At 32.5% G+C, this 13112-nt stretch overlaps 1 protein-coding gene across 1 annotated transcript; it reads left to right on the top strand.

The window, feature by feature from the left end:
* Positions 1 to 6976: 6976 nt before the first annotated feature.
* On the top strand, positions 6977 to 10586 carry LOC137391093 (insoluble matrix shell protein 4-like). Its single transcript, XM_068077450.1, has 3 exons — positions 6977 to 7117; positions 8455 to 8536; positions 9316 to 10586. The coding sequence occupies exons 2-3, from the start codon at positions 8464 to 8466 to the stop codon at positions 10395 to 10397; spliced, it is 1155 nt and encodes a 384-aa protein (XP_067933551.1). The 5' UTR covers positions 6977 to 7117; positions 8455 to 8463; the 3' UTR covers positions 10398 to 10586.
* The last annotated feature ends 2526 nt before the right edge of the window (positions 10587 to 13112 follow it).

The following is a 13112-nucleotide window of genomic DNA, read 5'->3' as shown; positions in this document are numbered from 1 at the left end:
ATATTTGTTTTTCTTATTGTCTGTATGTCCTACTCTAGCTGATTGCATATCCTATTCTGTCTGCATTACATCTTGCATATCATTCTATGATTCGATGACTAATGCAATTGAAATTTACAATTTAAGTTGGAGTCCATTGTGAATGTAGAGTCTACTATCTCAGCAAGGTTATAGTAATCCATCTTGACTGTAATCATTGCAATTGCAGGCTCCCGTATCTCAACAGGAAGATTCCATTCAGAAAAAGGATGGATCTTCTTCTTCTTCAGTAAGTATTACATTATATTTGATTTTTAGTTTGAATGAATGATCTAATCTGATTGTATGTCTTACTTTTACTATATCTCACTAAAAATAATGTATGTTTTGATTGTAGACAGTTCATTCTCATTCGACAATGAAAGAAGAAGAAGAAAATTGGGATTGAATGAAATTCAAGAAAGATGTATTCCAAAACTTTCCTTTTTAAAACGAATGACAGAATGATTTTGAATTTTTTGTAACATTTATAGTTTATATTTTATAATAAAAACTTATCTCTCATTCAACCAAATATATAACAATCTCCGGAAAATCAACCCCTCGGTGTCCCAGATATTAACCCCCTCACTCATCCGCTAGGTAATCTCTCGCTCTCCTCGATAATCCGCGAGATCCACTCCGGAAAACCATCCAGCCCTCGATGTCCCAGATATTCACCCCCACTATTCCACCGATAATCGGCGACGATTCGCCCGACTAATCCGCGACGATTCCCCCGACTAATCCCGCGATAATCCGCGTTCAATCGGATGACTCATCCCCCGCTAATCCGATGACTCATCCACAGATAATCCGCCGATTACGCCAGGAGCGGATCCGTAACCCCTCGAATTCAACCCCCTACTCTACACCACAATTTCCCCCCAAACCCCAACATCTCATTCAACTCCACACGATTCAATCTACACCCCTAGCCAATTTAATTCACAACCCCCTTTTTCTATCCCCCCGCTGGATCCGTCACTTTTGTGTGTAGATCTGCTCTCTATATACTACTTAGATTATATATATAATCACCTAATCTTTTTTGCATGTTCCGTATGAAGTCAAGCTATATTCTGAAATATTCTTTAAAACTTAGCCCAAATCTAACCAGAGTTGCATCAATGTGCTGTGCTGTGCTGGAGAGGGGCTGTATAGAGTAATGGGCCTGAAAAAGCAGTTGAGGAGAGAAGACAACTACTACTGCTCACTAGACTGCTCACAACTTTACTGCTTATTATTTTTATGTGGAGACTTTTTTTCGCTTATAAAACTTGGGGTTGTTTCAAGAAGGTTTGAATTCACTGCTAGTCTTTACCGTACTAAGACTACGGTGAAGTCTGTAAAACAAACTTCACATAAGCAAAAATATTACATAACACTAGTTAAAATTAATTAATGAGGATATGATATGTCCTGGCATAAGAAAATTGCATAATATTAGCATAAATAATAACATGAATATAGTACGCATAACACTTCATACATAACACTATATGTAATATGTAGTCATGACAATAATGTTTGTTGCTGCATAAGCTCTGTTAATTATTGCTAGATTAGACTGAGTTGCTATTGAAGCATACCTTTCCAACAATTAAAAGTATTACATAAGAACAGACAAACTAAATTAAATTAACTGACCTTTTGTCTCCTTATTACAACCTTTGTTGATAATATGAATGAACAATCGCGTTCTGTTTAAAAGTTCTATTTACTGTTGCCAGTACCAAGTTGCCAGTAACAACACTTCTGACTGTTTACGAAGGTGGCTGAATTATTAGAATTTTAAACATAAAAAAGATGACCAGAAAGGTCCCAGGATTGGCCAAACACTCCCTGATGCAACCTGACAGTCTAATCCAGATCAAGACACGCAGCAGGTGGCAGCAAAAACATGGAATTTCACACTGACTGACTCAAAGAGACTAACAAAGAAGGTTTACCTTATTCAAGTGCTTGTAGCTGGTTAAGTCATTATCAGACAGGATTGATTCAAGAAAAACTTTTATCTTTATTTCCTTTAAAAACATTTCACATACATAGTGTACATGGGATGTACATATATTATATGAGAATTTTCTACAATTTATATTTTACTTTTTTGTATCATGGTCTAATTTGCTTTGCACAGCATTGACCAGTGATAATAAAGTTCATATCTATTTATGCCGGTGTAATGTGTTGTTGTTTGGAGTTGTCTTATACTGCTAGACAACTCCATTTGAACACTGAAATACTCTTTGAATATAACTCTTGCCTTCGGCCAGCTTACATTGCAGACACTTGTGTCAATTCTTAACTATAGCCGATTGGTTTTTTGCTTTTGGAGTTCTTCACCAACATGTACAATTATGTCTTATTAATATACATGTACAATTATGTCCTATTAATATACATGTACAATTATGTCCTATTAATATACATGTACAATTATGTTCTATTAATATACATGTACAATTATGTCCTATTAATATACATGTACAATTATGTCCTATTAATATACATGTACAATTATGTCCTATTAATATACATGTACAATTATGTCCTATTAATATACATGTACAATTATGTCCTATTAATATACATGTACAATTATGTCCTATTAATATACATGTACAATTATGTCCTATTAATATACATGTACAATTATGTCCTATTAATATACATGTACAATTATGTCCTATTAATATACATGTACAATTATGTCCTATTAATATACATGTACAATTATGTCCTATTAATATACATGTACAATTATGTCCTATTAATATACATGTACAATTATGTCCTATTAATATACATGTACAATTATGTCCTATTAATATACATGTACAATTATGTCCTATTAATATACATGTACAATTATGTCCTATTAATATACATGTACAATTATGTCCTATTAATATACATGTACAATTATGTCCTATTAATATACATGTACAATTATGTCCTATTAATATACATGTACAATTATGTCCTATTAATATACGTGTACAATTATGTCCTATTAATATACATGTACAATTATGACCTATTCATTTTGTCAACTAGAGCTCAGAACTCTTTATGATATATGTTAAAAACTACTCCCTTACTAGGGCTATTGCTGTGTACTACTGTCAAGATAAACCAAGTTATGCCCTTTTCATATAAATTTTATATGTGTGTTGATGGATTGTCAGACCATCAATTAAATGGGATATTTATTGAGCAACTAGATGAATGCTAGGCGTTGCACGGGTATTGAAAAATTTTTGCACAGAAAATTTATTTTCAGTCAATATATAAAACATTTATTATTGTAACTTTTAATTGAAGGTGTTTGTGTATTTCTGTGTACTGTGTTTATTTCTGTGTACTGTGTTTATTTTTGTGTACTGTGTTTACTTCTGTGTACTGTGTTTATTTTTGTGTACTGTGTTTACTTCTGTGTACTGTGTTTATTTTTGTGTACTGTGTTTACTTCTGTGTACTGTGTTTATTTTTGTGTAATTTATACTGTACCAGCCGCAGTGCCTACTACAGCTCTATACTGATTACAATAGTCTTGTTGGCCATGTGAGTTTAAGTATTTTTTTCACGTACGGGCACATATTTTTCTGGTATGGCTTCATGCATATGTGAAGGTGAGCTGACCTCACACTTAAGAGTTTGGCGTAAATAAGACTTTCACTTTAAACTTCAAGCAAGATAATATATTTGAGTAATGTACACTGTGCATATAGCAATCACGTATAAAGACTGATCCCATACAGCTAAGAGTGCTTCTTTTATATAAAAGCTTTGATGGCACGACTGATGTCAAAACATAAACATTGCTAAACACAACTTAACTTGGTATGTGTGACACACACCATTAGCCAAAAGTATGCATTTTATCTTTTAAACACAAATGGCACGGCCACAGTTTGCAGACAGATCTATCATGACACTGTTTTCTGAGAACAAACCTTGAAGGCAGACATACGATGAAATTTTTCAGTTTAAAACAGAGTTCATAGCAATGCATGTCAGCAATGACTGTCAATATAAATAAATCCATAAACATTGCATAGCTTGTGTAAATGAGTGGCTTTTCATAAATGTATCGCAATGTTGCTATAACGAGATAATGGTTCTCAAATAAATACCTAGCACGCAGTCCCTAGGACTGACATAATTAGGTCAACACTGATGAGTCATTGAAAATAAATTGTTCTTCTTTGAGATACCTTCATATCCTACACAACATAAAGCTAGCTGCAGTGCTAAGTCAAGTTATGAAATGTTGGCATGTGTAATAATTATGTGCCCGTTTGTTCCATAGTATAGCCAGTTGGACATGGTAGTGTATTAGCTAACTGCCTATCAGGAGAACTGCCGGTTGTGAGTTCAAATTCAGTGCAAATCGGAATTTGCATTCTTAAAACTTTATCGTTGTAACTGGACACGTGGACATGTAGATAGACAAACCGCATACAGACAAACATTAATATTTGTATAGATTATTAATTATTTGTAATGAACTTGTCTGTAGACATGATGGATTACTCTGCATGCTGTCTAATTGGAGTATTATGCATAGATACTGTTTTATTTTTATGACAGTGTATTCATCTGTAAGTCACTTTTATTTTATCAGAAAGTAACTTTATTCTAAAAAGTCACATCTGCATGACTCACTGTTATAACTTTACATTGTTCAATAGTGTTTACTTCACACCAACATTTTGTCACTTCCTAGGGTAAAAACATAAATTTGCTAGCACTAATACTGCTATCAGCATAGAAAACGGTTTTGAAAAGGCCAACAATTTGTAAAATCTTTGTTTAGCATTTTTTGTCAAGTAAAATACTACAAACGAAGTTGTTACTGAAATTGCTATAAAAACCACTGAGCTCAATAGACATAAACATAGACACATAGACACATAGACACATAGACACATAGACACATAGACACATAGACACATAGACACATAGACACATAGACACATAGACACATAGACACATAGACACATAGACACATAGACACATACACACATGAAGCTCAATAGACACATAGACACATAGACACATAGACACATAGACACATAGACACATAGACACATAGACACATAGACACATAGACACATAGACACATAGACACATAGACACATAGACACATAGACACATAGACACATAGACACATAGACACATAGACACATGAAGCTCAATAGACATAAACTATTTGCTCAACCTATATCTAGAAAATTCTTATACATGTATCATAAGAGCTTCTTTACTAAATATTTTTTAACTTCATGGTGTTAGTTTCTCCACACAGTCGGATTAGCCTTTGTCTGCATTGGCCGGTTAAATAGAGTTTTAAGGTTAAAAGGTCGCCCAAGTGGCTTGACAAGTAAAACTCATCATGCTAAAAAATATAAATAAGGAGATCATTGTGCTGATAAAAGAGAAATGAATGTCATTTAATGAAATAGAATTAAGATCTCATTTGTTGGAAATGTAGCAGTGAATATGGTGACTAACACTTCAACACATCGCACTTCAATCAGGATTACAAAGTTGCCAGTCATTCTTTTATGTACATTATGAGCAAGCATGAAGCATATATATTAAAGATTAGAGTTATAATAATAACAATAATATAAAAATATGCAGTGATGATTTATTTTTGTAAATTAAACTCGCTGGCTTGTTGGAAAACATTTGAATTATGATTTCAAGACATTATGTAAAAAGCTTAAAAAATTATACCTTTTATTTTAACAGCTTTTAAGCTATATTAAACATGTTAATTATGTTTAGTTTAGGTTTTTATTTGCTCTTAATAATGACTGATTGTACAAAAATATTTTGTACATTCAGTCATAGTACAAAAAATGACAAGCAAACTTTCAAAAGAGCTTGTTATTCATTGCCAATATAAGAAAACGTATACACTGAAAAACTCAAGCTTAGACCAATCTTTTGTAACAACATTCTTAAGCAAATTAAGAACCTGTTGCACAGACATGTCAGGTCTTAAGGGTGTGTACACAGGTTAGCTTTAGAGTCATCTTCTCCTAAACAAATACTGTCACGCTGATAAGACAGTCTTTTAACCAAGAAGGTGTAAAATCTTTAATATAAATAGGCTAAGTAAAGAAACACAACTCATGCTTTTTTGAACTGGTATTATCTGGTTTATACTGGTATAATCTGGTTTATGATGAAGGTTTATACTTGGAGTGTTCGAGAAAATATGCAGCAAAAAGGGTGGAAGTTGAATGGATTTAAGTAATTATTAGCTGCCTTCTTTTACATGTTTAAAGTTTTTCTAATGTACCTTTAGCAGTATTTGTTTTAGCCTGATATTAGATAATGTTATTAGATATAAAATTTAAAAGTTACAGTTGTCTAAAAAAGTTTAAAAACCTTAATTTTTTTAAAAATTTATTTGAGCTGCACAAAACACTTTTCTCACGCTGTAAAGTTTGAAAGTTAGAATGGTAACTGTTATTATATGTTAAGCAAAAATTAATTTTCTGTGTAAAGACTTTTTTATTACTCAGGCAATGTCGGGCATTTATCTAGTTAACATATATGTTGTATTATTTTGTCTTCTGTCTTGCCAGATAAAACAAATCTAGTTTTACCTACATTAATAGCTGGCACAGAGAACGCTCGCCTGAGTATGGTCAAGCCACCATTTCGGTTCCAAACCATTTCCATTTTTAAACTATGCCTTTGAAGATTCAATTACTGATAATTTATGACTTCTTGCAAATAGTTGAAGTTTTGAAGAACAATAAAAGCTGTTAATAATAAGATCAGATAAACATTCAATAGTACGGCATTCATCAGCCTCCTCGCTGCACATTAAATTATCTGTCAAAGCCATGCCTTGATGTCAAGAGCATTCTTGCAGCTGATGCCAAGATAAGCTGGTGGAAGCGGCAAAAGACAAAAGCTTATTATAGCATCTGGTCGTCTGTTTTGAGAAAAGGAAGTCACACAGGTAGCAACCATGTTTCTTCAGTTGTTGAGCAGGTAGGAGAATCAGTATATAAGCTTTCCTCTACCAGAGCCACATCATCCGACTCTTTGGTTCTCACAGCACAAGAAGGTAAGAAACTACCAACTTCTACATTGCATATTCTAGTTTTTTAATTATCAAAAAATCTTATGATAAATAACAGCATTAATAATAATAATAAAAGTTTGAGAATTCTCTTTATAATTCAATTTAAATTTCAAACTTTATGTTAGTAGATGTAGATCTCAGTTCTGTATTATAAGTATTGTAAGTACATGTATGTTAGCAAGTAGATCGGTGATAAGCATGTTAGTAACCACAAATTTTATTAATCATACATATTAGTTGATAGAAACATGTTAGCACTTTTGTGTGCATTTCTCAGCATCTAGAGAGTTCTTAAGTTGGGAGGCTAACTTTTATTCTAGCTATAGATGTATTAGAGAGCCTATAGGCTGTTAGTAAATAAGAGCCAAGAAACTAGCGCAAAGAGACAACTAGAGATTGATTTTTATATGTATATCAAAGTAGATGGAACAACAACTGCATTTATAATAGCGCACCTTTGACTTTAGGATGTAAGATGATTTGATTTGAGCAAGTAGCAGACTCAGTATATAAACTTTCCCTTACCAAAGCCACATCTGCATTTGAGCTGGCATTTGATGATATGCCTCTTAAGTACTGTAACTGCAAAGTTTTGAGCTACTGTAGAGCTAATTTATTGGTTGCAATTAAATTCAAATTTTATTTAAATAACTTACAAACTTTGATGCGTGATTTTAAAGTACAATTAGTTACTCCATAAATGTGTTGTTTTATAATCCAGTAACTTATGGTAATAATCTCACGGGCTGTAGATTTTACTCAAGCTTTGCTTTTTTTTCTGCAATTTTTTCTTTACTGCATAGGGCTTATTACTCACTTGGAATCATAACTGACAGTTCTACTTAAAAATTTCAAAATAAATATTTTTTATTTCAACAAAGTTGTTTTTCATTTGAAAAATAAAAAAAGAAAGTTTGATTCATAATTTCCTAAATAAACATACAATGCTTTATAAAATTTTTATTTAACGCTAGTTTATTTTACTGACCAGTTATGACCAGTTTTAAAAATTTATGACAAATTAAGACCAGTTACGACCAGCGATGACCATTTATGACCATTTATGACCAGTTATGACTAGTTCATTGAAGCTAATCAGCCCACCAAGATACTAATTGCTAAAGCATGAATTCTAATTTAGTAATGTTTGTTGTCTGTGTACAAAATTTGAATTTGCCAAACTCATTATTATTATTATAGATATACAATGAATTGTTTTTCTTCAGTTATAAATACAATAATAGTAATTATTGTTATTATTTCATTGATGGTTCTTGTTTGTTCCACAAGGTCATATTCTTGTTTTTTACTTGTTTCAGATCAGCATCATGCATGGAATAGTACTAGCTCTCTGTTTGGCTGTTGCCGTCAGTGCTGCCCCTGGTGGATATCCAACTCCTAGTAAGTCTTTTCTTTATCATACTCATGCTAAAAACTGTGTATCCTGCTACAGTTACATACTCAATAGAGCAAATGTATATTATTCAGCCACCTTGAAGTCTATTCTCAAATGTCTAATGATTTTTTAAATTGCAAAACAAATATTTTGTACTATTTAATTTTAAATGCTTTAATAATTTGCAAAAATATTCGAACTTTCAACAAAAAAGGCTTTTAAAAAGTTTAGGGTTTCATAATATTTTGCTAATTGCAAATTGTTATGTTGCCAGGCTCAAAAGTATAGATCAAATTATCATTATTATTATTATTAATATTATATAAATACTATAAGTACAAAAGTGATTGTTCATCACTTATATTTGGTTGTAAATTGACAAAAATTTACAACTTACAATGTACACAACGACTAAAATATAGTTCATAACTTGTATCTTTCTACTCCACTCCAGCAACATAAACAATAATCAAAGTAAAAGATTTTACAGGATATTTTCAGTAGCTGCAAGTATTTCTCAACTTATACCAAAATTATTGTAAATGTAAATTGCTTTTGACTTTCGTAATCATCAATAAAATGGTGTTTATATTACATACCAAAAGAAAAAAACTGTATATAAAAAATTATTTATTTATATTAATAATGATGTTAAGTCGGTTACTGATAATAGTTATGCTACATAGGCCTATACCTCTGCTCGCCCATTTTTAAATGTTGCGTGCTGCAAAAGTGCTACTGTTAGGATTATTTCTAGCCTAATCCATTTTACTCAATTTTGTAGAAGGCGGATATGTAAATAACTACGGTAATAGACAGCTTGCACGAAGTCACTATCCTCAGCCTACTCATAGATATCCTTCTGGCAGTTATGATGCTAGACCACATGGTGGATACAATGGAGGTTATGAAAGCAGCGTCCACTCAGGCTATGGAGACAACAGCTACGGAACCCAAGAAAATGGCAATGATAACGGAGGTGACAACCATGGATCGGGAGACAGCGGAAATGACAACGGCAATAACAACCAAGGCTTTGGTAACAACGGAAATAAAAATGGAAACCACAACAACGGCGATGGAAACAGCGGCAACAAGAATGGTAACCAGAATGTAGGATACGGAAACAATGGCAACCAGAACGGTAACCGCAATGACGGACATGGCGACAACGGAAACGAAAATGGCAACAACAATTATGGATTCGGAAATAATGGAAATGAGAATGGTAACCAGAACAGAGGCTCTGGAAACAACGGAAACCAGAATGGTAGCCACAACAAAGGCTCTGGCGACAACGGAAACCAGAATGGCAACAACAACAACGGATCTGGAAACAACGGAAACCAGAATGGCAGCCACAACAAAGGCTCTGGTGACAACGGAAACCAGAATGGCAACAACAACAAAGGTTCTGGAGACAATGGAAACCAGAATGGTAACCAAAACCGAGGCTCTGGAAACAACGGAAACCAAAATGGCAGCCACAACAAAGGCTCTGGCGACAACGGAAACCAGAATGGCAACAACAACAAAGGTTCTGGAGACAATGGAAACCAGAATGGTAACCAAAACAGAGGCTCTGGAAACAACGGAAACCAAAATGGCAGTCACAACAGCGGATCTGGAAACAACGGAAACCAGAATGGCAGCCACAACAGCGGGTCGGGAGACAACGGAAACTACAATGGTAGATACAACTACGGATCTGGTAACAATGGCAACGAAAATGGTAGAAACAACTATGGACCAGGGAACAATGGCAATAGGAATGGCAACAGAAACTCCGGAAGTGGCAACAACGGCAACAGGAATGGCAATGGAAACACCATTCATCTTCCATCTTCATTTGATTGGAGTGGATAATTTTTCAAACTTTTGATTGAATGAAAATTTGAAACGAATAATATCAATATTTGGTGTTAGTATAATGTATTCATTGTAGTCATCATTTTGTGTTGGTAATTACCACATGTAAATGGGCTTCTGTCATGTATTGTACGTTTATATGTTCATAAAATATTCACGAATAATAACATCTTTCATCTACATGTATATCCAGTTCTTTTCATTGAGTCATTCAAAAGGGCTTGTTCCTGGTGAATGCTATAACACAGGACCCTAACCAGAGGACATGAGCTATAATAATTTAAGCTTCCGATAGTTGAAGTACATTATATAATATACATAACAGTGCATTATAAAATATTATATATATTAATATATATATGTTATATAATCAACAATAAGTAAAACAAAGCAGCTGAAGCTTATAGTGACTTACAGTAGTAGTAGAGCCACACCATACGTATATACCATAACACATATATAATAAATATATATATAATAATGTAATACATATATATTAATATAGTATATATTATATTAATATATATTGCAACTGCCTTTCCAGAATTAGTAATGAAGTTCTGCACAGATGTATAAATGTATTTGTTGTGGTATATTTACTTTCTAACATGATAAAACTAAACGTGTTTACAACTTGATAAACATATGACATAATAAAATAATAATATATAATAAAAATATAATAATAAAATATAATGTGAAGTGCTGATAAGAACTACAAAAACTAAAGATATGCATAAGCAACATTAATCAAAAAAATAAAAGCATACATAATTACAGATAAACATACTTTTTTCACCCCTTTCCCGGAGAGAGTTAGGTGTAAAATAAGGTTTCTGTTTTAATCTAGTTATAAAGAAGTCTACACTCTCTAAGAATATAATATTAAATGAATGAGAAAACAATTGCTGAAAATTTATATAAAACTGGAGGAGAATCATCGTATTTCAAATAGTGACAGCACAAAGGCAGCAGTGATTTCATTTATTTCTTTTATTCTGTGGGGCAATTCTAAAAACAGCTATCATTAAAGGTAAAGGAATGCTGAAGAGGGGTGAATCTCACTAAGGTAAACGAGTCGAGCAGCTTGTAGTTGTACATTTGAATATGAATCGGCAGCGATAAGGCATTATATCATAAGGCTGATTTGCACTTGTGGTTTTATGCATAATATGGATGAATTGGCAGCTGGCTGGTAGTAAACAAGCGCACTGGAATTGGCATTATAAAACTTTATAATTATTATTAGAAAACAATACATATATAGGCCCACATATCAGGGATCGCTAAACATATTATGGAAATGTTTACTTTTCCATATCCATTTCCATAAACATAAATATTTCCATAATTTTATGGAAATGGATATGGAAATTTTATTTTAGAAATATGGAAATGTTATGGAAATGGAAATAATATGGAAATGAATTATGGAAATGTTATGGAAATGGAAAAAATATGGAAATGAATTATGGAAATGTTATGGAAATGGAAATAATATGGAAATAAATTATGGAAATGTTATGGAAATGGAAAAAAATATGGAAATGAATTATGGAAATGGAAATAATATGGAAATGAATTATGGAAATATTATGGAAATGGAAATAATATGGAAATAAATTATGGAAAGGGTATGGAAATGGAAATAATATGGAAATTATGGAAATGAATTATGGAAATTTTATGGAAATGGAAATAACATAGAATTGAATTATGGAAATTGTAACATACACGTAATCCAAGATATAAACAGAGGGGAGTTATATTGTATAGACTAGGCTACATGAATAGACAATGGTAATACACAAACAGCTAACATCAGTGGTATTACAGAAACTATTAAAGGGGTCTGGAAGAAACTAACTCAAATTGTCTCTTGCTCGGCTACATGTATAGACAATGGTAACACACAAACCCAGCTAACATCCGTGGTATTACAGAAACTATTAAAGTGGTCTGGAAGAAATTAACTCAAATTGTCTCTGGACTTGGCTACATGTACGGACAATGGTAACACACAAACCCAGCTAACATCAGTGGTATTACAGAAACTATTAAGGGAGTCTGAAAGAAACTCTCAAAACACCTCAAATCGTCTCTGGCTTAGTTATAGGCAATGGTAGCATACAGTTTTGATGTTGCCTAGACCCTAAATAAAGTATATTAGCAAGCAAATATCATATTCATATTATGTATAAATTAATCACATATTCGGGAAGAGTTGACGATTGCACACACACACACACGCTCATTTGACACGCAAGCGCGCACACATACGTACACACCAGGGATCGCTAAACATATTATGGAAATGTTTACTTTTCCATTTCCATAAACATAAATATTTCCATAATTTTTATGGAAATCGATATGGAAATTTTATTTTAGAAATATGGAAATGTTATGGAAATGGAAAAAATATGGAAATGAATTATGGAAATGTTATGGAAATGGAAAAAATATGGAAATGATTTATGGAAATGTTATGGAAATAGAAATAATATGGAAAGGAATTATGGAAATATTATGGAAATAGAAATAATATGGAAATAAATTATGGAAATGTTATGGAAATAATATGGAAATGAATTATGGAAATGTTATGGAAATGGAAATAATATGGAAATGAATTATGGAAATGTTATGGAAATGGAAATAATATGGAAATAAATTATGGAAATGTTATGGAAATGGAAATAATATGGAAAT

This window comes from Watersipora subatra, chromosome 3 (assembly GCF_963576615.1).
Source record: "Watersipora subatra chromosome 3, tzWatSuba1.1, whole genome shotgun sequence".
Lineage (NCBI taxonomy): Eukaryota > Metazoa > Bryozoa > Gymnolaemata > Cheilostomatida > Watersiporidae > Watersipora > Watersipora subatra.
This window is presented reverse-complemented; position numbering and strand designations above follow the sequence as displayed.

What these genes read in the sequence shown, in the direction of transcription:
- LOC137391093 (XM_068077450.1), top strand. Translation starts at nt 8,464, where the DNA reads ATGCATGGAATAGTACTAGCTCTCTGTTTGGCTGTTGCCGTCAGTGCT. An exon ending in TGGTGGATATCCAACTCCTA is followed by an intron (nt 8,537 to 9,315) that starts GTAAGTCTTTTC and finishes TCAATTTTGTAG; the next exon opens with AAGGCGGATATGTAAATAAC.